Genomic DNA, 23584 nt, shown 5'->3' on the forward strand with positions numbered 1-23584 from the left:
TAAAACATAAAAATAAAGAAATAAACGAACAGAAAAGAAAGAATAAGGTGGAGCGACGGTCAGTGGTTGAAGGCAGTGTTGAACAAGTGAGACTTCAGTGATGTTTTGAATGTGGTGAGTGAGGAGGAGTCTCTGACGGTTTGAGGTAGTGAGTTCCAGAGGGTGAGAGCAGCGATGGAGAAAGCCCTGTCCCCCCAGGATCTGAGTTTGGTCCGGATGGGGGGGGGACAGGAGGTTAGCAGCAGCAGAGCGGAGGGTGCGGGTGGGAGTGTGCCTGTGGAGGAGGTCAGTCAGGTAGGATGGGGCCAGGTTATGGAGGGCTTTGTAGGTCATGAGGAGGATTTTGTACTGGATTCTCTGGGGGATGGGGAGCCAGTGGAGCTTGTAGAGGACGGGGGTGATGTGGTCACGGGTCGGGGAGTGGGTGAGTAGACGGGCAGCGGAGTTCTGGATGTATTGGAGTTTATTGATGATTTTTGAGGGTGAACCATAGAGGATATGGGTAGGAAGCATGCATGCGGCATGGTGGCGCAGCGGGAGAGTTGTTGCCTCACAGCGCCAGGGACCCGGGTTCGAACCCGACTACGGCTGCCATCTGTACGGCGTTTGTACGTTCTCCCCGTGACCTGCGTGGGTTTTCTCCGAGATCTTCGGTTTCCTCCCACACTCCAAAGACGTGCAGGTATGTAGGTTAATTGGCTGGGCAAATGTAAAAGAAAATTGTCCCTAGTGTGTGTAGGATAGTGTTGGTGTGCAGGGATCGCTGGGCGGCGCGGGCCCGGTGGGCCGAAGGGCCTGTTTCTGCACTGTATCTCTAAATCTAAATCTAAAAAATGTGCGGGGGTCGCTGAGCGGCGCGGACCCGGTGGGCCGAAGGGCCTGTTTCCGCGCTGTATCTCTAAACTAAGTTTTGAGGAGTATGGGACTAATCCAGAATGATACTAACCCAGAATGACAACTTGGTTGACATGGACCAGGTCGACCGAAGGGCCTGTTTCCCTGCTGGGTACCGCTGATTCTGTGTTGTGTGTGGAAATGGGGCACTGGCCATTTTAACCATGGAGATCCTGTATGTTATGGGACCAGAGTTACTTATTGGAGCTGTGACTTTGCCCAGCCAGCAGCCACGTGCTCCCGCTCCACCAATGGCGGCCGCCCGGGCCGGGAGGCGGGTTGCTACGCAACCTCCGTTAGGCGGCGCCCAGGCCTACACTGTCCGGAACTACAGCGGCCCCCGGACCTGCAGCGACCTTCGAACCTACAGCGGCCTCCGGGCCAACAGCGGCCGGGCCTACACCGTCCGGGCCTAAATTGTCCGGGCCTACACCGTCCGGGCCTACACCGTCCGGGCTTACACTGTTTGGGCCTACAGCGCCCCCCCCAGCCCTAATACAGGACAAGGGCGGTCCCATACGGGACAAACCAATTTAGCCCAAAATACGGGATGTCCCAGCTAATACGGGACAGTTGGCAACCCTACTGTTCGGGTCCTGGATTATCTAGGTTCCTCATTCATCTGTGTTCCTGGTTTATTTTGATCTGGGTCAACTCAAGTTACTGACTCACAGATTCTTGGGTTATTTTTGGTTGGCAGTTAATTTGGGTGTTTTGGTTATTTTATATTGGAGGAGTTTTAGTTCTAGAAATACATCATGGAAACAGTCCCCACCTTCTCTCTCAAGTTGACTTGAAGGAAACCTACCCACGTTCCAAGTCTGCCCTTCATCAACATTTCAGTACACCTATTCAGTTTAGTGTTGAGATACAGTGCGGAAACAGGCACAACAGCCCACCGGGTCTGCGCAAATAGGTGGCACAGCGGTAGAGTTGCTGCCTTACAGCGAATGCAGCGCCGGAGACCCGGGTTCGATCCCGACCACGGGTGCTGTCTGTACGGAGTTTGTACGTTCTCCCCGGGACCTGCGTGGGTTTTTCTCCGAGATCTTCGGTTTCCTCCCACACTCCAAAGACGTACAGGTATGTAGGTTAATTGGCTGGGCAAATGTAAAAATTGTCCCTAGTGGGTATTGGATCGTGCTAATGTGCGGGAATCGCTGGGTGGCGCGGACCCGGTGGGCCAGAGGGCCAGTTTCCGCGCTGAATCTAGATAGAGTGAATGTGAATAGAGTCTTTTACCCAGGATAGGGGGATCAAAAACAAGAGGACATGTATTTAATGTGGGGGAGACAAGATTTACTATGAACCTAGGGTTGCCAACTGTCCCGTATTAGCCAGGACATCCCGTATTTTGGGCTAAATTGATTTGTCCCGTACGGTACCGCCCTTGTCCCGGACAGCGCTGTAGGCGCAGACACTGTAGCCTGGGGGGCGCTGTAGTCCCGGACAGTGTAGGCCCGGACAGTGTAGGCCCGGGCACCGCCGAACGGTGGTTGTATAGCAACCTGCTTTCTGACCTGGGCGGCCGCCAGTGGTGGAGCGCGTGCACATGGCCGCTGGCTGGGTGAGATCGCGTGGGGTGCGGGGCGGTGACGTCACCTTGTCCCTTATTTGGGAGTGAGGAAGTTGGCAACCCTGTATGAACCTGAGGGGCAACGTTTTCACTCAGAGGGTGGTGGGTGTATGGAACGACGTGCCGGAGGAGATAGTTGAGACAGGAACTGTAACAACATTTATAAGACACTTGTACAGGTACATGGATAGAAAAAGTTAGAAGGATATGGGGAAAATGTGTTCAATTAAGGGGATTAGATATGGTAAATGCACAGAGTATTTTTCCCAGAATTGGAGAATCAATAACCAGAGGACATAGGTTTAAGGTGAGGGGGGATAAATTTAATAGGAACCTGAGGGACAACGTTTTTATACAAATAGTGGTGGGTATACAGAACGAGCTGTCGGAGGAGGTAGTTGAGGAAGGTACTATCACAGCATTCAAAAGAAATTTGGACAGGTGCATGGATAGGATGGATTTAGAAGGATATGGGCCAAATGCAAGCAGGTGGGGCATGTTGGTCGGCATGGGCAGGCAGGGCCGAAGGGCCTGTTTTGAACACTGCGACTCGATGACTCTAAATGAGACTGGCTTAGATGGGGCACGTTGGTCGGCATGGCCAAGTTGGGCCGAAGGGCCTGTTTCCATGATGTATGACGCTAAATGGGACTAGCTTAGTTGGGGCAGCTTGGTTGTCATGGATGAGTTGGGCCGAAGGGCCCGTTTCCATGATGTATGACTCTAAATGGGACTAGCCTAGTTGGGGCAGCTTGGTTGGCATGGGCGAGTTGGGCCGAAGGGCCTGTTTCCATGATGTATGACTCTAAATGGGACTAGCCTAGTTGGGGCAGCTTGGTTGGCATGAACGAGTTGGGCCGAAGGGCCTGCTTCCATGATGTATGACTCTAAATGGGACTAGCCTAGTTGGGGCAGCTTGGTTGGCATGGATGAGTTGGGCTGAAGGGCCTGTTTCTGCGCCGAATGTCTCTGACGTTTGTTGAACACGTAGCGTCGCTCCAGCACTCTCCTGAGAATGTGGTTCACTCTTGTGGCTGCCCTGCCAACTGTGCAGTAGACCCATGGCACTGCCCCCACCTCTGGGCAGCGATCCCTCCCCTTGGCATTGCGCTGGCAGCCTGGGTGATGTGCTTGTGGTGCAGTGTGTGGGTGGTGCAGAGTGCTTTCCTGCAGGCAGTCGAGGACTGCTTCGTGTTCAGAGAATCACGAGTGGTACTTTAACGTGTAGTCATCAAGCCCCACCTGGCCCTTAATGGATCGTTGTTGACTCAGTTGGGCACTGCCCAGGAGATTGCCCACACACAGATACTGCCACCTGGGTGATTGACCCACTTAAACCACCTCCGTTCATGCAAGATCTGACCCCAACCATTCGAGTTTTTTCTTGGACTTTCTACGAAGTCTCTTGGGCGCAGCAGTAAAATCGCTGCCTCACAGCGCCAGAGATCCAGGGTTCAATCCTGACCACGGGGGCTGTTTGTACGGCGTTTGCACATCCTTCCTGTGGCCGCGTGGGTTTTCCTCCGGGTGCTCCGGTTTCATAGATACAGAGATACGTAGAAAATAGGTGCAGGAGGAGGCCTTTCGGCCCTTCGAGCCAGCACCGCCATTCAATGTGATCATGGCTGATCATCCACAATCAGTGCCCCGCTCCGGCCTTCCCCTCGATTCCGCTAGCCCTAAGAGCTCTATCCAACTCTCTTTTGAATGCATCCAGTGAATCGGCCTCCACTGCCTTCTGAGGCAGAGAATTCCACAAATTCACAACTCTCTGGGTGAAAAAGTTTTTCCTCATCTCAGTTCTAAATGGGGTTGCCAACTTCCTCACTCCCAAATACGGGACAAGGTGACGTCACCGCCCCGCGCCCCACGTGACCTCACCCAACCAGCGGCCACGTGCTCCCGCTCCACCAGTGGCGGCCGCCCGGGCCGGGAGGCGGGTTGTGTATGAAAAAAAAACTGCAGATGCTGGTTTAAATCGAAGGTGGACACAAAAAGCTGGAGTAACTCAGCGGGTCAGGCAGCATCTCTGGAGAGAAGGAATGGAAGACCCGAAACGTCACCCATTCCTTCTCTCCAGAGATGCTGCCTGTCCCGCTGAGTTACTCCAGCATTTTGTGTCTACCCGGGAGGCGGGTTGCTAGGCAACCTCCATTAGGTGGCGCCGGGTCCTCCGGGCCTACACTGTCCGGAAGGTCGCACAGATTTTAACCAGCGTCTTCAGTTTTTTTCCTATCACACTGTCCGGGCCTACAGCATCCCCAGGGCCCAATACGGGACAAGGGCGGTCCCGTACAGGACAAGCTAACTTAGCCCAAAATATAGGATGTGCCGGCTAATACGGGACAGTTGGCAACCTTAGTCTCCACCACCACCCTCGGGCAGCGTGTTCCAGGCACCCACCACCGTCTGTACCTTTCCAAGGCCAACTCTTGTTCGGCATGGTGGCGCAGAGGTAGAGTTGCTGCCTGACAGCGAATGCAGCGCCGGAGACTCAGGTTCGATCCCGACTACGGGCGCCGTCTGTACGGAGTTTGTACGTTCTCCCCGTGACCTGCGTGGGTTTTCTCCGAGATCTTCGGTTTCCTCCCACACTCCAAAGACGTACAGGTTTGTAGGTTAATTGACTGGGTAAATGTAAAAATTGTCCCCAGTGTGTGTAGGATCGTGTTAATGTGCGGGGATCGCTGGGCGGCGCGGACTCGGTGGGCCGAAGGGCCTGTTTCCGCGCTGTATCTCTAAATCTAAAAATCTAAATCTACGGACTCAAAGCAGCAATCAGTCTGAATGCTTGTGTTTTTGCCAATACATCGCTGGGCAATGTTCCTATCTCATCAGTTCAATGGGTGGCTATGGCTGTACTGGAACGGCTTGGCCAGACACACAAGTGTTTCGGGAAGACAAAACCTCAGCAAGGAACGTATTGATTGCATGCATTTATTCACAAAATGCCGGAGTAACTCAGCAGGTCAGGCAGCATCTCAGGAGAGAAGGAATGGCTGACGTTTCGGATCGAGACCCTTCTTCAGACTGTTGAAGAGTCTCGACCCGAAACGTCACCCATTCCTTCTCTCCTGAGATGCTGCCTGACCTGCTGAGTTACTCCAGCATTTTGTAAATAAATACCTTCGATTTGTACCAGCATCTGCAGTTATTTTCCTACACTACCTATTGACTGCATGTGGTAAACAAGGCACTTCTCTTAATGAGCAGGAAGGATCTTGAAAATAATCCAATATGACCAAGAACCTGAATATATATCTTTAAGGGTAAGTACTGTACTTGCCAAAAACATCATTGGGGGAAAGATGTGAAACTAGGTAAAAAGATGCAGAGAAGATGTACTTGAATTTTATCAGTAGACAATAGACAATAGGAGACGGAGTAGGCCATTCGGCCCTTCGAGCCAGCACCACCATTCAATGTGATCATGGCTGATCATTCACAATCAGTACCCCGTTCCTGCCTTCTCCCCATACCCCCTGACTCCGCTATCTTTAAGAGCTCTATCTAGCTCTCTCTTGAATGCATTCAGAGAATTGGCCTCCACTGCCTTCTGAGGCAGAGAATTCCACAGATTTACAACCCTCTGACTGAAAAGGTTTTTCCTCATCTCCGTTCTAAATGGCCTACCCCTTATTCTTAAACTGTGGCCCCTGGTTCTGGACTCCCCCAACATTGGGAACATGTTTCCTGCTTCTAACGTGTCCAATCCCTTAATAATCTTATATGTTTCAATAAGATCCCCTCTCATCCTTCTAAATTCCAGTGTAGCGCAGGAGAACTTGAATTAACATAGAACATAGAACAGTACAGCACAGGAACAGGCCCTTCGGCCCACTATATCCACGATGAACATGGTGCTAAATTAAACTCCTGCGCTTGCTTAAATCCATATCTCTATAAATTGAATTGAATTAATACGTTTTATTGGCCAAGTATGTACACATCTCACCTCTTTATTTAATATCACTTGCTCTTCCATCCTGGATTCTATCGCTCCCCTTAAAATGAAAAAGCCTAAGCCCAAAGGTCGGCCGTGGCTCAATGACACCACCAAAGCCCTAAGAAGGGAGTGCAGAAAATCAGAAAGGAGGTGGAAATGTGACAAGCTTCAAATTTCCTTCGAAATTCTGAGAAACAATCTTCTCAAATACCAGGAAGCAGTAAAGTCTGCTAGAGCACAATACTTCTCCGACCTTATTTCCAAAAACTCTCATAACTCCAAGGTCCTATTTAGAACAATTACCTCTGTCATATGTCCCGCCCCCAGTACCAGCTTAGTTGGGTCCCCTGCTAAGTGCGAAGAATTCGCTAAATTTTTCACCAACAAAGTTGAGAACATTAGAATGAACATTTCCCCTCCCACCCGTGACCTAGCTGTCTTATTAGTCTGTTCATCTAAATTGGACTGTTTCCAACCCATCACTCTATCCTCCCTTGCAAAGCTTGTCTCCGCTATGAAACCTGCAACCTGCCCCCTTGATCCTGCCCCCACTGCCCTTCTGAAGGATGTCATTGCAATAGCCGGTCCCAGCATCCTCTCTATTATCAACAGTTCTCTGGCCACTGGCACTGTTCCAACCAGTTTCAAGCACGCGGTGGTCCAGCCCCTACTGAAAAAACCTAACCTAGACCCCACCTTGCCTAGCAACTACAGACCCATTTCCAAACTGCCATTCCTGTCAAAAGCCCTTGAAAAGGCAATTTTAAACCAATTAGTGCCCTACCTGCACCAAAACACCATCCTGGAAAGTTTCCAGTCAGGTTTCAGAGCCCACCACAGCACAGAGTCTGCCTTGTTGAAGGTACACAACGACCTGCTTCTCGCCATCGACACCGGCGACTGTGCAATCCTGCTCCTTCTCGACCTCAGCGCAGCGTTCGATACAGTGGACCACACCATCCTTATTGACCGTCTCCGGTACGCGGTTGGCATTGATGGCACTGCCCTGAGCTGGTTCGTTTCCTACCTCAAAGATAGGAGTTTCGCCATCAACATAGGCAGTTATTCCTCTTCTCCAGCTAGCCTCTCCTGCGGAGTTCCACAAGGCTCCATCCTAGGCCCCATTCTCTTCTCTCTATACATGCTCCCCCTTGGCCAAATCATTCAAAGGCACGGCATTTCTTTCCACTGCTATGCCGATGACACTCAGCTGTACCTCCCCCTGAAACCCAACAACCAGTCAAATTTAAACAGCCTCTTACACTGCCTTGAGGACATAAAATGTTGGATGGCACAGAACTTCCTCCAATTAAATGAGAGCAAGTCTGAGGTCATCCTATTCGCCCCCCCGCCCCCCCCCCCCCCCCCCCCGACTCCATCAAATCGATAACAGGCAATCTTGGAAGTCTATCCTGCCTAGTCAAACCGCATGTCAAAAACCTCGGCATGATATTTGACTCTGCATTAAAATTTGATAAGCAAGTCAACGCTGTGGTAAAAGCCAGCTTCTTCCAACTTCGAACCATAGCTAAAATCAAACCTTTCCTCCAATTCGACGACACAGAAAAAATCATTCACGCTTTCATCTCCTCCCGCCTAGACTACTGCAACTCCCTATACACTGGGATCTGCCAATCTTCCCTGTCCCGCCTGCAACTGGTCAAAAAACCGCAGCGAGACTCCTGATGGGTACCCGTAAAAGGGACCACATCACCCCAATTCTGGCCTCTCTCCACTGGCTCCCTGTACGGTACAGAATCAACTTCAAGCTCCTCCTATTCACGTATAAAGCCCTAAATGGACATTCCCCCCCCAACATCAAAAATCTTCTAACCCCCCTCTCTAACTCCAGGTCCCTCAGGTCAGCCGACTTGGGGCTACTCACTATCCCGCGGTCTAGGCTTAAGCTCAGGGGTGACCGCGCTTTTGCGGTTGCAGCTCCTAGACTGTGGAACAGCATCCCTCTCCCCATCAGAACTGCCCCCTCCATCGACTCCTTTAAGTCCAGGCTCAAAACCTATTTCTACTCCCTAGCGTTTGAGGCTCATTGAGGAGGCGCTGTGAACTGTTTGCGTGCTACTGTATGTTTCATTTTTTCCTTAGTCCTAATCAGATGTACAGCACTTAGGTCAACGTGGGTTGTTTTTAAATGTGCTATACAAATAAAATTGACTTGACTTGACTTGACTTGACATACAAGGAATGTGCCTTGGTGCTCCGCTCACAAGTAACAAAACGAACATACAGTATACAATTAAGAATAAAGCATTATAATTTACACATGTGAAGGATGAAATAAAATACCAGAGCAAAAGGAGGCTACAGACTTTTGGTTGTTGAGTAGAGCTAATGCTGGTGGGAAGAAAGCTGTTTTTATGTCTGGCTGTGGCTTTTTTGACAGTCCGGAGTTGCCTTCCAGAGGGAAGTGCTTCAAAGAGTTTGTGGCCAGGGTGAGAGGGGTCAGAGATGATCTTGCCCGCTCGCTTCCTGGCCCTTGCCGCGTACAGTTCGTCAATGGGGGGAAGGTTGCAGACAACGACCTTCTCAGCTGTGCGAACGATCGGTTGCAGCCTCCGGATGTGGTGCTTGGTGGCTGAGCCAAACCAGACCATGATGGAGAAGGTGAGGACGGACTCAATGATAGCAGTATAGAATTGGACCATCATTGCCTGTGGCAGATTGTGTTTCCTCAGTTGCCGCAGGAAGTACATCCTCTGTTGGGCCTTTTTGACTGTGGAGGCGATGGTGGCCCCCACCATTTAAGGTCCCTGGAGATGATGGTTCCAAGGAACTTAAATGACTCCAGGATTAGAGTGTGTTAGTTGTAAGGGGAGTTTGGACAAACTTGGATTGTTTTCTCGGGAATGCTGAAGGTTGAGGGAGTATAGAAGTAGGGAGGTCATGTGTCAGTTGTACAAGACGTTGGTGAGGCTGCATCTAGAGTATTGTAAGAGAATAAGAAAATAACTGCAGATGCTGGTACAAATCGAAGGTATTTATTCACAAAATGCTGGAGTAACTCAGCAGGTCAGGCAGCATCTCGGGAGAGAAGGAATGGGTGACGTTTCGGGTCGAGACCCTTCTTCAGACTACAGTATTGTGATCAGTTCCGGGCAGCATGTTATAAAAAAGATGTTGTCAAGCTGGGAAGGGTACAGAGAAGATTTACAAGGATGTTGCCAGGGTTAGAGGGTCTGAGCTAAAGGGTCAGAGAGGTTGAGTAGGCAGGGACTCTATTCCTTGGAGCGCAGGAGGATGAGGGGTGATCTTATAGAGGTGTATAAAATCATGAGAGGAATAGATCGGGTAGATGCACAGAGTCTCTTGCCCAGAGTAGGGGAATCGGGGACCAGAGGACATCGGTTTAAGATGAAGGGGAAAAGATTTAATAGGAATCTGAGGGGTAACTTTTTCACACAAAGGGTGGTGGGTGCATGGAACGAGCTGCCAGAGGAGGTAGTTGAGGCAGGGACTGTTCCAACGTTTAAGAAACAGTTAGACAGATGCATGGATAGGACAGGCTTGGAGGGATATGGGCCAAATGCGTGCATGTTGGCCCATATGTAGCTGGGACATGTTGGCTGGTGTGGGCAAGTTGGGCCGAATGGCCTGTTTCCATGCTGTATCACTCTAAGGGTGAGGTTATATTTCAGTGAAAAAAAAATGTGCTGGAGAAACTCAGAAGCTCAGCCAGTATCTGTGGAGGGAAATGGATGGACGTGTAGAACTGCAGATGCTGGTTTAAATCGAAGGTAGACACAAGATGCTGGAGTAACTCAGCGGGACAGGCAGCATCTCTGGAGAGAAGTCAAGTCAAGTCAATTTTATTTGTATAGCACATTTAAAAACAACCCACGTTGACCAAAGTGCTGTACATCAGTTCAGGTACTAAGAACGAACATACAATGGCACACAAACATAACAGCACATACATAAACAGTTCACAGCGCCCCCTCAGAGGGCCTCAAACGCTAGGGAGTAGAAATAGGTTTTGAGCCTGGACTTAAAGGAGTCGATGGAGGGGGCAGTTCTGATGGGGAGAGGGATGCTGTTCCACAGTCTAGGAGCTGCAACCGCAAAAGCGCGGTCACCCCTGAGCTTAAGCCTAGACCGCGGGATAGTCAGTAGCCCCAAGTCGGCCGACCTGAGGGGCCTGGAGATAGAGTGGTGGGTTAGAAGATTTTTGAATGAACGGGTGACATTTTGGGTCGAGACCCTTCTTCAGACTGATGGAGTAGAAGTGAGAAAGATGGTATCCTTAACTTGTCTTTGGTGAGACCACATCTATTTCGTACGTGCACTCCCCTAAATACATCAGTGACGACCTACCTAAACTCGTACTTAGGTAAGCAATTCTTTAAGCCCATTGACCTCCTTGTTATAAACACAAAAAGCTGGAGTAACTCAGCGGGCAGCATCTCTGGAGAGAAGGAATGGGTGACGTTTTGGGTCGAGACCTTCTTCAGACTGTCAGGAGAGAGGGAACCATAGAGATATGGAAGGGCAAACATAGAAAATAGGTGCGGGAGAGGCCATTTGGCCCTTTGAGCCAGCACCGCCATTCATCGTGATCATGGCTCATCATCAACAATCAGTAACCCGTGCCTGCCTTCTCCCCATATCCCTTGATTCTGTTAACCCCTAGAGCTCTATCCAACTCTCTTTTAAATTCATCCAGTGAATTGGCCTCCACTGCCTTCTGTGGCAGAGAATTCCACAAATTCACAACTCTCTGGGTGAAAAAGGTTTTTTCTCGCATCTCAGATTTAAACGGCCTCCCCTTTATTCTTAGACTGTTGTGTGGCCCCTGGTTCTGGACTCGCCCAGGGGAGGTGGGGGAGATGTGTAAACGAGAGATCAAAGAGGATGAAGGAAAATAGTGGACCTAGTTATTGCAGTTTAATATAAGAAAATAACTGCAGATGCTGGTACAAATCGAAGGTATTTATTCACAAAATGCTGGAATAACTCAGCAGGTCAGGCAGCATCTCAGGAGAGAAGGAATGGGTGACGTTTCGGGTCGAGACCCTTCTTCAGACTGATGTCAGGGGGGCGGGACAAAGGAAGGATATAGGTGGAGACAGGAAGATAGAGGGAGATCTGGGAAGGGGGAGGGGAAGAGAGGGACAGAGGAACTATCTAAAGTTGGAGAAGTCGATGTTCATACCGCTGGGCTGCAAGCTGCCCAAGCAAAATATGAGGTGCTGTTCCTCCAATTTCCGGTGGGCCTCACTATGGCACTGGAGGAGGCCCATGACAGAAAGGTCAGACTGGGAATGGGAGGGGGAGTTGAAGTGCTCAGCCACCGGGAGATCAGGTTGGTTGAGGCGGACCGAGCGCAGGTGTTGAGCGATCCTGTCTCTCCCTCGTGTCTTGCTTGGCTGGCTGCACTTGGATTCAGGGAGCGCGGTGCCTCGGCATGTGTGACGTTTTGTTCCCCTCTCTGCTGCAGGAGGGGCAGGAGCTGATCAAGGAGAAGCCGGAGCTGGCCGCGGTGGTGAGGAAGAAACTGCAGGAGATTCACGAATGCTGGACGGTTCTGGAGAGCACGACCCAGGAGAAAGCCCGGCACCTGTTTGACGTCAACAGGGCCGAACAACTGGTGCAGTCGTACAGCGAGCTGGACCGGAGGTTGACCCAGGTCGAGGGGCAACTGCAGGTTGTGGACGGAAGGCGAGATATCGCCACCGTAAACACCCAGCTCCAAACTCTACAGGTGAGCTTTTACAGTCCCTTGCCCAGAGTCGGGGACTCGAGAACCAAAAGACATCAAGGTGAAGGGGGAAAGATTTCATAGGAATCTGAGGGGTAACTTTTTCAGCATAAACATAGAAACTTAGAAACATAGAAAATAGGTGCAGGAGGAGGCCATTCGGCCCTTCGAGCCAGCACCGCCATTCATTGTGATCACGGCTGATCATCCACAGTCAGTAACCCGTGCCTGCCTTCTCCCCATATCCCTTGATTCCACTAGCCCCTAGAGCTCTGTCTAACTCTCTCTTAAATCCATCCGGTGATTTGGCCTCCACTGCCCTCTGTGGCAGAGAATTCCACAAATTCACAACTCTCTGGGTGAAAAAGTTCCTTCTCACCTCAGTTTTAAATAGCCTTCCTTTTATTCTAAGACTGTGTGGCCCCTGGTTCTGGACTCCCCCAAACATTGGGAACATTTTTCCTGCATCTAGCTTGTCCAGTCCTTTTATAATTTTATATGCTTCTATGAGATGGGCGGCACGGTGGCGCAGCGGTAGAGTTGCTGCCTTTACAGCGAATGCAGCGCCGGAGACTCAGGTTCGATCCTGACCACGGGTGCTGTACTGTACGGAGTTTATACGTTCTCCCCGTGACCTGCGTGGGTTTTCTCCGAGACCTTCGGTTTCCTCCCACACTCCAAAGACGTATAGGTTTGTAGGTAAATTGACTGAGCAAATGTTTAAAAAAATTGTCCCCAGTGGGTGTAGGATAGTGTTAGTGTGCGGGGATCGCTGGGCGGCGCGGACCCGGTGGGCCGAAGGGCCTGTTTCTGCGCTGTATCTCTAAAAAAAAAATCTAAAGGATCCCCTCTCATCCTTCTAAACTCAATTGAATACAAGCAGAATACAGAATACCTTTATTGTCATTCGATACCGAACGAAATTCATTTGCCAGCAGTCACAGAGCAAAAAGAAAAGAACACAAGACACACATGACCCCAACACAAACATCCATCACAGTGACTCCAAACACCCCCTCACTGTGAAAGCCTAGTCTTTACAACCTTTCCTCATATGACAGTCCCACCATAAAGGTTGGTGGGTGTACAGAACGAGCTGCCGGAGGAGGTAGTTGAGACAGGGACGATCGCAAAGGGCTGGAAGAACTCAGCGGGCCAGGCGGCATCCGCGGAGGGAAATGGACAGATGACGTTTCAGGTCGGCTTCCTTCATCAGACTGAAACGTCGACTGTCTGTTTCCCTCCACAGATGCTGCCCGACCGGCCGAGTTGCTCCGGCACTTTGCGATGCGTTGCAAGCTGCCGGCAGTGTCAGGTTTCTCCCCCCCCCCCCCCCCTCCCCCCGCGATGAACCTTGCCTGATCTGGGTCTGCCGCAGGTACTGGAGAACCAGATGGAGGGCTGGTACAAGGAGGTGGGGGAGTTGCAAGCCCAGGCAGCCACCTTGCAGCAGCAGGGCTCGGGCAAGGAGGAGGTGATGGAGAAGCAGAACGTGGTGGAGACCAGGATCGTGCGGCTGATCGAGCCGCTGAAGCAGCGGCGGAGGATTCTGCTGGCGACCAAGGAGGTCCACCAGATCACCAGGGACATGGAGGACGAGACGGTAAGCACTGGCGAGCGATCGCAAACCGGGCATTCCGCCATCTTGACATGGAGTCACACTGCATGGAAACAAGCCCTTTGACCCAACTGATCAGGCAACCGGACCACCCCATCATCAACTCGAGAGCGGTCCTGACCTACCATCTACCTAGGGTTGCCAACTGTCCCGTATTAGCCGGGACATCCCGTATTTTGGGCTAAATTGGTTTGTCCCGCCCTTGTCTCCGTATTAGTAGGGTTGCCAACTTCCTCGCTCCCAATTAAGGGACAAAGGGTGACGTCACCGCCCCATGCCCCACGTGACCTCGCCCAGCCAGCGGCCACGTGCTCCCGCTTCCACCAATGGCGGCCGCCCGATACTGTCCATGACCATGCGGTCACCATGACTGATTTGTCCCAAGACCAAGCCCCACGTTTTACATCCCATTGAAGGATGGACAATGTTTACAAAATGTACCTTTGGCTTGAAATACAGGTGATGCGGAAGACACTGTGTTTGGGCCCACCACAAAAACCCTTCCTCTCGGCTCTTTCACTGTGCTTGGATCAGACTATTCCAATCTCTGGTGTTGTAGATGATCGGAACTGAGGTTCGTCAACTAAGCTTAACTGACCAAACTTGAAAGGGTTCAGAGAAGATTTACGAGGGTGTTGCCAGGACTAGTGGGTCTGAGCTGTAGGGAGAGGTTGAGCAGGCTGGGTCTCTATTCCTTGGAGCGCAGGAGGATGAGGGGCGATCTTATTGAGGTGTACAAAATCATGGGAGGAATAGATCGGGTAGATGCACAGAGTCTCTTGCCCTGAGTAGGGGAATCGAGGACCACAGGACATAGGTTTAAGTTGAAGGGGAGAAGATTTAATAGGAATCTGAGGGGTAACTTTTTCACACAAAGGGTGGTGGGTGTATGGACCAAACTGCCAGAGGAGGTAGTTGAGGCTGGGACTATCCCAATATTTAAGAAACAGTTAGACAGGTACATGGATAGGACAGGTTTGGAGGGATATGGACCAAACGCGGGCAGTGGGAGTAGTGTAGCTGGGACATGTTGGCCAGTGAGGGCAAGTTGGGCCGAAGGGCCTGTTTCCACACTGACTCTACGACCATGACTAGCCCATCTACACCCATCAACACATCGTTGTGGGCTCAGGCCCTGCTTCAAGTTCACCTGCTGTTGAAACCTTCTTAGCAATCTCAACACCTTTCAAACATAATTATTCCAGTAAAAAAAAACGATGCAAGGTGCTGGAGTAACTCAAACAGAGACAACATCTCTGGAGAACATGGATAAACGACGTTTAGCTTTTCGGATCCTCCTTCAGACAGATCATCAGTCTGAAGAAGGGTAACGACCTGAAATGTCACCTATCCACGTTGTCCAGAGATGTGGCCTGACCTGCTGAGTTACTCCAGCACTTTGCGTGTGTGTGTGTGTTTTTTTTTGTTGTAAACCGGCATCTGCAGTTCCTTGTTAACCAGCTGCTTCAGTGGATCCCTTGCCACCTGATTGGTTGAAAGTGTTCTCTGTCCCACAGCTCTGGGTTGAGGAGCATCTGCCATTGGCCCAGTCCAAAGATCACGGGATCAACCTTCAAACAGTGCAGCTGCTTCTGAAGAAACTTCAGGTGAGTAATGGCGACGGTGGACTCTGTATCTGTTTAAGAAACAGGTAGACACAAAATGCTAGGGTAACTCAGCAGGACAGGCAGCATCTCTGGAGAGAAAGAATGGGAAACGTCACCCATTCCTTCTCTCCAGAGATGCAGCCTGTCCCGCTGAGTTACTCCAGCATTTTGAGTCTATCTTTGATTTAAACCAGCATCTGCAGTTCTTTCCTGCACAGTTAGACCAGTACATGGATAGGACAGATTTGGAGGGAAGTGCCCAGCAAAATGGCGGGCAGCTGGGACTAGTGTAGATGGGACATGTTGGCCGGTGTGGGCAAATTGGGCCTGTATCACTCTGTGACTATGACTCTTATTTCCTGGGGAAGTGGAACAAAGGCCGTTTGCCCCATCGGGTCAATACTAGCTCCGTTCGCCCCATTCCCCGCGCTTCTTTCCCCCAACAAACCACTCTCTCGCACGTTCCCACCAACTCCACCCTGCATCTCCTGCCGACCACCAACACGAAGGGACGATTTACAGCAGCCATTTAACCCACCCTTTAAGGTGCAGCAGAAAACTGGACCCTCGTGGTCACTGGGAGAACATGCAAACTCCGCCCGGCAGCACCCGTGGTCAGGATCGAACCTGGGTCTCTGTCGCTGCAAGGCAGCAACTCTCCCAGCCGTAACACTGCACAGCCCCTGTCGTGAACACAATCATGGACATTTTTAAGGCAGAGATAGATAGATTCTTGATTAGTGCGGGTGTCAAGGGTTACGGGGAGAAGGCAGGAGAATGGGGTTAGGAGGGAGAGATAGATCAGCCATGATTGAATGGCGGAGTGGACTTGATGGGCGTTTTCATAAGTAAAAGGAGCGAATTAGGCCATTCGGCCCATCGAGTCTACTCCGCCATTCAATCATGGCTGATCTATCTCTCCCTCCTAACCCCATTCTCCTGCCTTCTCCCCATAAGGGAGAAGGCCATGTGCAGGAAGGAGAAGTAAGTCTTTGGGCAACTGGCATAAGGATTGCACTGCCTCCCAACATACCCACACACCGCCTGCCCCATTTGGGGAAGAACCTGCTGATCTGTCCACTGCCTCAGTGCCCCAGAGAACTACAGAATACAGAATACAGAATACAGAATACAGAATACAGAATACAGAGCTTTATTTGTCATTCGGTACCGAGGTAAGGGAATGGAAGTCCCCGCGGCCGAGCCGCACCGGGCGATGTTAGGTCCCGCGGCCGAGCCGGGCGATTGAAGCCACCTCTAACCTTGGAAGAAGCCACGGCAAGAAGCTTTGGGACAGGGATGGGGTCGCCAACTGTCCCGTATTAGCCGGGACATCCCACATTTTGGGCTAAATTGGCTTGTCCCGTATTAGGCCCGGGAGGCAGTGTAGGCCCGGACAATGTCGGCCCAGACAGTGTAGGCCCGGACAGTGTAGGCCCGAACAGTGTAGGCCCGGACAGTGTAGGCCCGGACAGTGTAGGACCGAACAGTGTAGGCCCGGACAGTGTAGGACCGGACAGTGTAGGACCGGACAGTGTAGGCCCGGGCAGTGTAGGCCCGGGCAGTGTAGGCCCGGACAGTGAAGGCCCGGACAGTGTAGTAGGAAAAAAACTGCAGATGCTGGTTAAAATCTGTGTCTACCTTCCGGACAGTGTAGGTGCGGACAGAGTAGGCCCGGAGGCCCGGGCGCCGCCTAGCGGAGGTTGCGTAGCACCCCGCCCCATGGCCCGGGCGGCCGCCATTGGTGGAGCGGGAGAACGTGGCCGCTGGCTGGGTGAGGTGCCAGGGGGGGCACGGGGCGGTGACGTCACCTTGTCCCGTATTTGGGAGAGCTACGGTTGGCAACCCCTAGACAGGGACGGGACAGGATGTGTGTGGGATAGTGTTGGTGTGCGGGGATCGCTTGCCGGCGTGGGCCGAAGGGCCTGTTGCCGCGCTGTGTGTCTAAAGCTAAACCAGACGTTGGACTCCCTCACAGACCCTGCAGAGGGAGATCCTGGGCCATCGCCCGAGGATTGGCGACGTGATGGAGAGAGCGGGCCACTTTGCCTCCATACAGAGCCCAGAGGCCGACGCTGTGCGGGTGGGGCTGGAGAGGCTCCGGGAACGCTGGGGAGCTCTGCTGGAGGAGTCTGAGGGGCGGCAGCAGCGGCTTCTGGCCACCCAGAGAGCCCAGCAGTATTACTTCGACGCGGGGGAGGTAGAATCCTGGCTGAGCGAGCAGGAGCTGCACATGATGACGGACGAGAAGGGAAAGGTGAGAGAACATCACAAAGCTGCAAACACCACCAGACCTCTGTTTCCCCATGAGTTGTAGCTCTGTTTGTTCTTAGTACCTGAACTGATGTACAGCACTTTGGTCAACGTGGGTTGTTTTTAAATGTGCTATACAAATAAGATTGACTTGACTTGAGATGCTGGTACAAATCGAAGGTATTTATTCACAAAATGCTGGAGTAACTCAGCGGGTCAGGCAGCATCTCAGGAGAGAAGTAATGGGCGACGTTTCAGGTCGAGACCCTTCCTCAGACCCGAATCATCACCCTGAAGAAGGGTCTCGACCCGTATCATCACCCATTCCTTCCCTCCTAGATGCTGCCTGACCTGATGAGTTACTCCAGCATTTTGTGATACCTTCGATTTGTACCAGCATCTCAAGTCAAGTCAAGTCAATCTTATTTGTATCGCACATTTAAAAACAACCCATGTTGGCCAAAGTGCTGTACATCAGTTCAGGCACTAAGAACGAACATACAATGGCACACAAACATAACAGCACATACATAAACAGTTCACAGCGCCCCCTCAGAGGGCCTCAAACGCTAGGGAGTAGAAGTAGGTTTTGAGCCTGGACTTAAAGGAGTCGATGGAGGGGGCAGTTCTGATGGGGAGAGGGATGCTGTTCCACAGTCTAGAGGCTGCAACCGCAAAAGCGCGGTCACCCCTGAGCTTAAGCCTAGACCGCGGGATAGTGAGTAGCCCCAAGTCGGCCGACCTGAGGGACCTGGAGTTAGAGAGGGGGGTTAGAAGATTTTTGATGTAGGGGGGGAATGTCCATTTAGGGCTTTATACGTGAATAGGAGGAGCTTGAAGTTGATTCTGTACCGTACAGGGAGCCAGTGGAGAGAGGCCAGAAACGGGGTGATGTGGTCCCTTTTACGGGTCAGGAGTCTCGCTGCGGCGTTTTGGACCAATTGCAGGCGGGACAGGGATGATTGGCTGATCCCAGAGAATAGGGAGTTGCAGTAGTCTAGGTGGGAGGAAATGAATGCGTGGATGATTTTTTCAATGTCGTCAAATTGGAGGAATGGTTTGATTTTAGCTATGGTACGAAGCTGGCTTTTACCACAGCGTTGACTTGCTTGTCAAACTTTAATGCAGAGTCAAATATCACGCCAAGGTTTTTGACATGCGGTTTGACTAGGGAGGATAGGCTTCCAAGGCTGCCTGTTATCGTTTTGCACTTATTTTACTGCACAACCAAAAGTATGCAGTCTCTTTTTGCTCTGGTTTATTTCACTCACGTGTTTAAACCGTAATTGTTGTATTCTTAACGTTTTAATGTTTTATGCTTGATTCTTAATGTCAAGATTGCAACGGATAGGAACTGCAAAGTCCCATCCCCCTCATCAGTAGATAAGGAAGCCTGCTTTTCAGCAACATTTTTTTAGGTTTTGCTATTTTAACTAGATTCCACGTTGGTCGTTTTCCCCCATCCAAAATCTCAAAAAATCCAAAATAGCTTTATTTGTCATTCGTACAGAACGAGATTACTTATCCAGCAGTACAAAAAACACAAGACACAACCCCAACACAAACATCCATCACAGTGACTCCAAACACCCCCTCACTGTGATGGAGGCCAAAAACTTCCCCTCTCTCTTCCCCCATGCCCCTCCCACGTACAGACAACTCGACCCCTACCGAGGCGACCGACCCGCACAGCCCCCGCAAGGAGATGGAAAGTCCCCGCGGCTGAGCCGCGCCGGGCACTGTTCAGTCCCGTAGCCGTGCCGCACCGGGTGATGGAAGGCCCTGCGGCCGAGCCGCACCGGGCGCTGTTCAGTCCCGCGGCCGAGCCGCGCCGGGCGATGGAAGGCCCTGCGGCCGAGCCGCACCGGGCGCTGTTCAGTCCCGCGGCCGAGCCGCACCGGGAGGTGAAAGGCCCTGCGGCCGCACCGGGCGCTGTTCAGCCCCGTGGCCGAGCCGCGCCGGGCGATGGAAGGCCCCGCGGCCGAGCCGCACCGGGCACTGTTCAATCCCGTGGCCGAGCCGCACTGGGCGATGGAAGGCCCTGCGGCCGAGCCGCACTGGGCAATGGAAGGCCCCGCGGCCGAGCCGCACCGGGCAATGTTGAGTCCCGCGGCCGAGCCGCGCCGGGCAATGGAAGGCACTGCTGCCGAGCCGCCCCGGGCGATGGTAGGCCCCGCGGCCAAGCCTCGCCCCGAGGAACAGACCAAAAAAAAGAAAGATTTCCCCCACCCCCCCCCACATACCCCCCCCCCCCACACATACACTCCCCCACACATACACCCCCCCACACATACACCCCCCCACACATACACAACCAAAACAAAACACCCCAACACTAACACACAAACAAAAAGGACAAAGGACAAACAGACTGCCAGCGAGCCGCAGCCGTTAGGCGCCGCCACACAGATCAGCCAGCGAGCCGCAGCCGTTAGGCGCCGCCACACAGATCAGCCAGCGAGCCGCAGCCGTTAGGCGCCGCCACACAGACTGCCAGCGAGCCGCAGCCGTTAGGCGCCGCCACACAGATCAGCCAAAAAATTATGACCAGACAAATTATCACGTTTCCCCAGCTTGTGAGCTCGAGGGTTAACCACATTATAACCTGAAGAAGGGTCTCGACCCGAAACGTCACCCGTTCCTTCTATCCAGAGATGCTGCCTGACCCGCTGAGTTACTCCAGCTTTTTGTGCCGATCTTCGGTTGAAACCGGCATCTCCCTCATATACATATTGTGACCGACTCGTCTTCCTTCCGATTTTCGAAATTCCCGGATGTAGGATGAGCAGAGCTCACTCCAGCTGCTGAAGAAACACCTGGGCTTGGAGCAGACCATCGACGATTACGCTGAGAACATTTGCGAGCTGTCAAAGACCTGCAGAGCCCTGTTGGATGAAGGTCACCCAGAGAGGTAACGTTGTCATCAGTGCTGACTCCATTTCTATACACAACTTGTACATGATTAGGGCTGCACGGTGGTAGAGTTGCTGCCTTGCAACGCCAGAGAACCGGGTTCGATAGCGACTACGGGTACTGTCTGTACGGAGTTTGTACGTTCTCCCCGTGACCTGCGTGGGTTTTCTCCGAGATCTTCGGTTTCCTCCCACACTCCAAAGACGTGCAGGTTTGTAGGTTAATTGGCTTGGTGTGTGTGTAAATTGTCCCTAGTGTGTGTGTGTGTAGGATAGTGCTAATGGGCGGGGCGGAGATCGCTGGTCGGTGCAAACCCGGTGGGCCGAATGGCCTGTTTCCACGCTGTGTCTCCAAACCAAACTATACATGGTGTGGTTCGCTGGTTCTATACTCACTGTGGATAGGACTAGGGTTGAGGAAGGAACTGCAGATGCTGTTTTATACCGAAGATAGACACAAAATGCTGGAGTAACTCAGCGGGTCAGGCAGCATCTCTGGAGAAAAATGATGGGTGACATTTTGCTGCAGAGGGGTTCTGACCCGAAACGTCACCCATCCTTTTTGTCCAGAGATGCTGCCTGACCCGCTGAGTTACTCCAGCATTTTGTGTCTATCTTTGGTGTAAAGGTGCATCTGCAGTTCCTTTCTACATAGGATTAGAACAATACATCTCTCCTGCACACTGTGCATGCACCGAACCTTAAATCTTGTGGCCTAGTTTTAGACTCCCCTACCCTGGGGAAGAACACTGTGCATTCACACGGTTTATGCCTCTCGTGATTTTCTCTACCTCTGTAAGACCACCTCTCCATCTCCTGCATCCCAGGGAAATATTCAAGATTCCAACATCAATTTGTTGTCACATGTACCAATTAAGGTGCAGTGAAATTTGAGAGCTCGTAAGGATAGCGGAGTCAGGGGGTATGGGGAGAAGGCAGGAACGGGGTACTGATTGAGAATGATCAGCCATGATCACATTGAATGGTGGTGCTGGCTCGAGGGGCCGAATGGCCTCCTCCTGCACCTATTGTCTATTGCCACACAGCCATACTAAGTGAAAAGCAACAAGACACACAGCCACATAAAGTAAAATTCAACGTAAACATCCACCACAGCGGATTCCACATTCCTCACGGTGATGGAAGGCAATAAAGTTCAATCATCTTCCTCTTTGTTCTCCGGCGGTCAGGGCTGTTGAACCGTCCACAGTTGCCGCTGCCGACTGTCCGAGATCCTCGCGTCGGGACGATTGAAACTCCCCGCGTCGGGATGGTTGAACAAAAAAAATGCCACAGTCTATCCAATCCTTATAACTCAATCCTCGGGCCTGGTAACATCGTCTGTACTCGAATCAACTTCATGACAGCCTTCCTATCGCAGGGCGATATAGTAATTTAACCCTTAATGACATTTTTCCTCCAGCTAGGTGATCTTTAGCAGCTTAAAGATATTTAAGATATTAAAGATATTTCTCAGAAAGCAGGGCAATCTATAGTAACTTAACCCTTACTGACATTCCTCCAATGAGGAAGGATATTCTTGCTATTGAGGGCGTGCAGCGTAGGTTTACTAGGTTAATTCCCGGAATGGCGGGACTGTTATATGTTGAAAGACTGGAGCGACTAGGCTTGTATACACTGGAATTTAGGATGAGAGGAGATCTTATCGAAACGTATAAGATTATTAAGGGGTTGGACACGTTAAGGGCAGGAAACATGTTCCCAATGTTGGGGGAGTCCAGAACAAAGGGCCACAGTTTAAGAATAATGGGTAGGCCATTTAGAACTGAGATGAGGAAAAACTTTTTCAGTCAAAGAGTTGTGAATCTGTGGAATTCTCTGCCTCAGAAGGCAGTGGAGGCCAATTCTCTGAATGCATTCAAGAGAGAGCTAGATAGAGCTCTTAAGGATAGCGGAGTCAGGGGGTATGGGGGAGAAGGCAGGAACGGGGTACTGATTGAGAATGATCAGGCATGATCACATTGAATGGCGGTGCTGGCTCGAAGGGCCGAATGGCCTCCTCCTGCGTCTATTGTCCCCCATTCCTTCTCTCCAGAGATGCTGCCTGACCCGCTGAGTTACTCCAGCACTTTGTGTCTATCTTCGGTATTAACCAGCATCTGCAGTTCTTTCCTACATACAGCGATTTAACCCTTAATGACCTTCTTCCTGTAGCAGATGACATCCTTTCTATAGCAGGTGGACGTATAATAATTTAACCCTTAATGATATCTTTCCAATAGCAGGATCTATAGCAGCTTAAAGATATTTGTCCTATAACAGGGCAATCTATAGTAAGTTAACCCTTAATGACATCCTTCCTACGACAGGGTGAGACAGTAATTTAACCCTTAATGATGTCCTTCATGTAGCAGAGCAATCTAGAGCAGCCTAGTGCCCTCCTATAGCAGGGGAGATCATTAAACTGCTATATATCGCCCTGCTATAGGAAGGTCATTAAGGGTTAAATTGCTTTATGTATGAAGGAACTGCAAAATGCAGGAGTAACTCAGCGAGTCAGGCAGCATCTCTGGAGAGAAGGAATGGGTGACGTTTCGGGTCGAGTCCCTGCTAAGGGTTAAATTACCATATAGGAAGAATGTCAGTAAGGGTTAAGTTACGATAGAACCCTTACCAGCTTCTTTCCTATGGCAGGGTGGTTTATAACAGGATAGATGCAGGAAGATTGTTTCCGATGTTGGGGAAGTCCAGAACAAGGGGGTCACAGTTTAAGGATAAGGGGGAAGTCTTTCAGGACCGAGATGAGAAAGTTTTTTTTCACACAGAGTGGTGAGTCTGTGGAATTCTCTGCCACAGAAGGTAGTTGAGGCCAGTTCATTGGCTATATTTAAGAGGGAGTTAGATGTGGCCCTTGTGGCTAAAGGGATCAGGGGGTATGGAGAGAAGGCAGGTACGGGATACTGAGTTGGATGATCAGCCATGATCATATTGAATGGCGGTGCAGGCTCGAAGGGCCGAATGGCCTACTCCTGCACCTATTGTCTATGTTTCTATGTTTCTATGGCAGCTTAGCGACACTCCTCCTGTGGCAGGTGGATGTATAT

At 51.3% G+C, this 23584-nt stretch overlaps 1 protein-coding gene across 1 annotated transcript in view; it reads left to right on the forward strand.

Annotated features, from left to right (window-relative positions):
* LOC144611831 (spectrin beta chain, non-erythrocytic 4-like) overlaps positions 1-23584 on the forward strand; it is a 74756-nt gene that overhangs the window by 25720 nt on the left and 25452 nt on the right. The window contains 5 exon segments of the mRNA XM_078431117.1: positions 11869-12132; positions 13508-13732; positions 15265-15354; positions 17333-17611; positions 20388-20518. Of these exon segments, the coding sequence (XP_078287243.1) occupies positions 11869-12132; positions 13508-13732; positions 15265-15354; positions 17333-17611; positions 20388-20518 (989 nt within the window).

The sequence above is a fragment of the Rhinoraja longicauda genome, chromosome 41 (assembly GCF_053455715.1).
Source record: "Rhinoraja longicauda isolate Sanriku21f chromosome 41, sRhiLon1.1, whole genome shotgun sequence".
Lineage (NCBI taxonomy): Eukaryota > Metazoa > Chordata > Chondrichthyes > Rajiformes > Arhynchobatidae > Rhinoraja > Rhinoraja longicauda.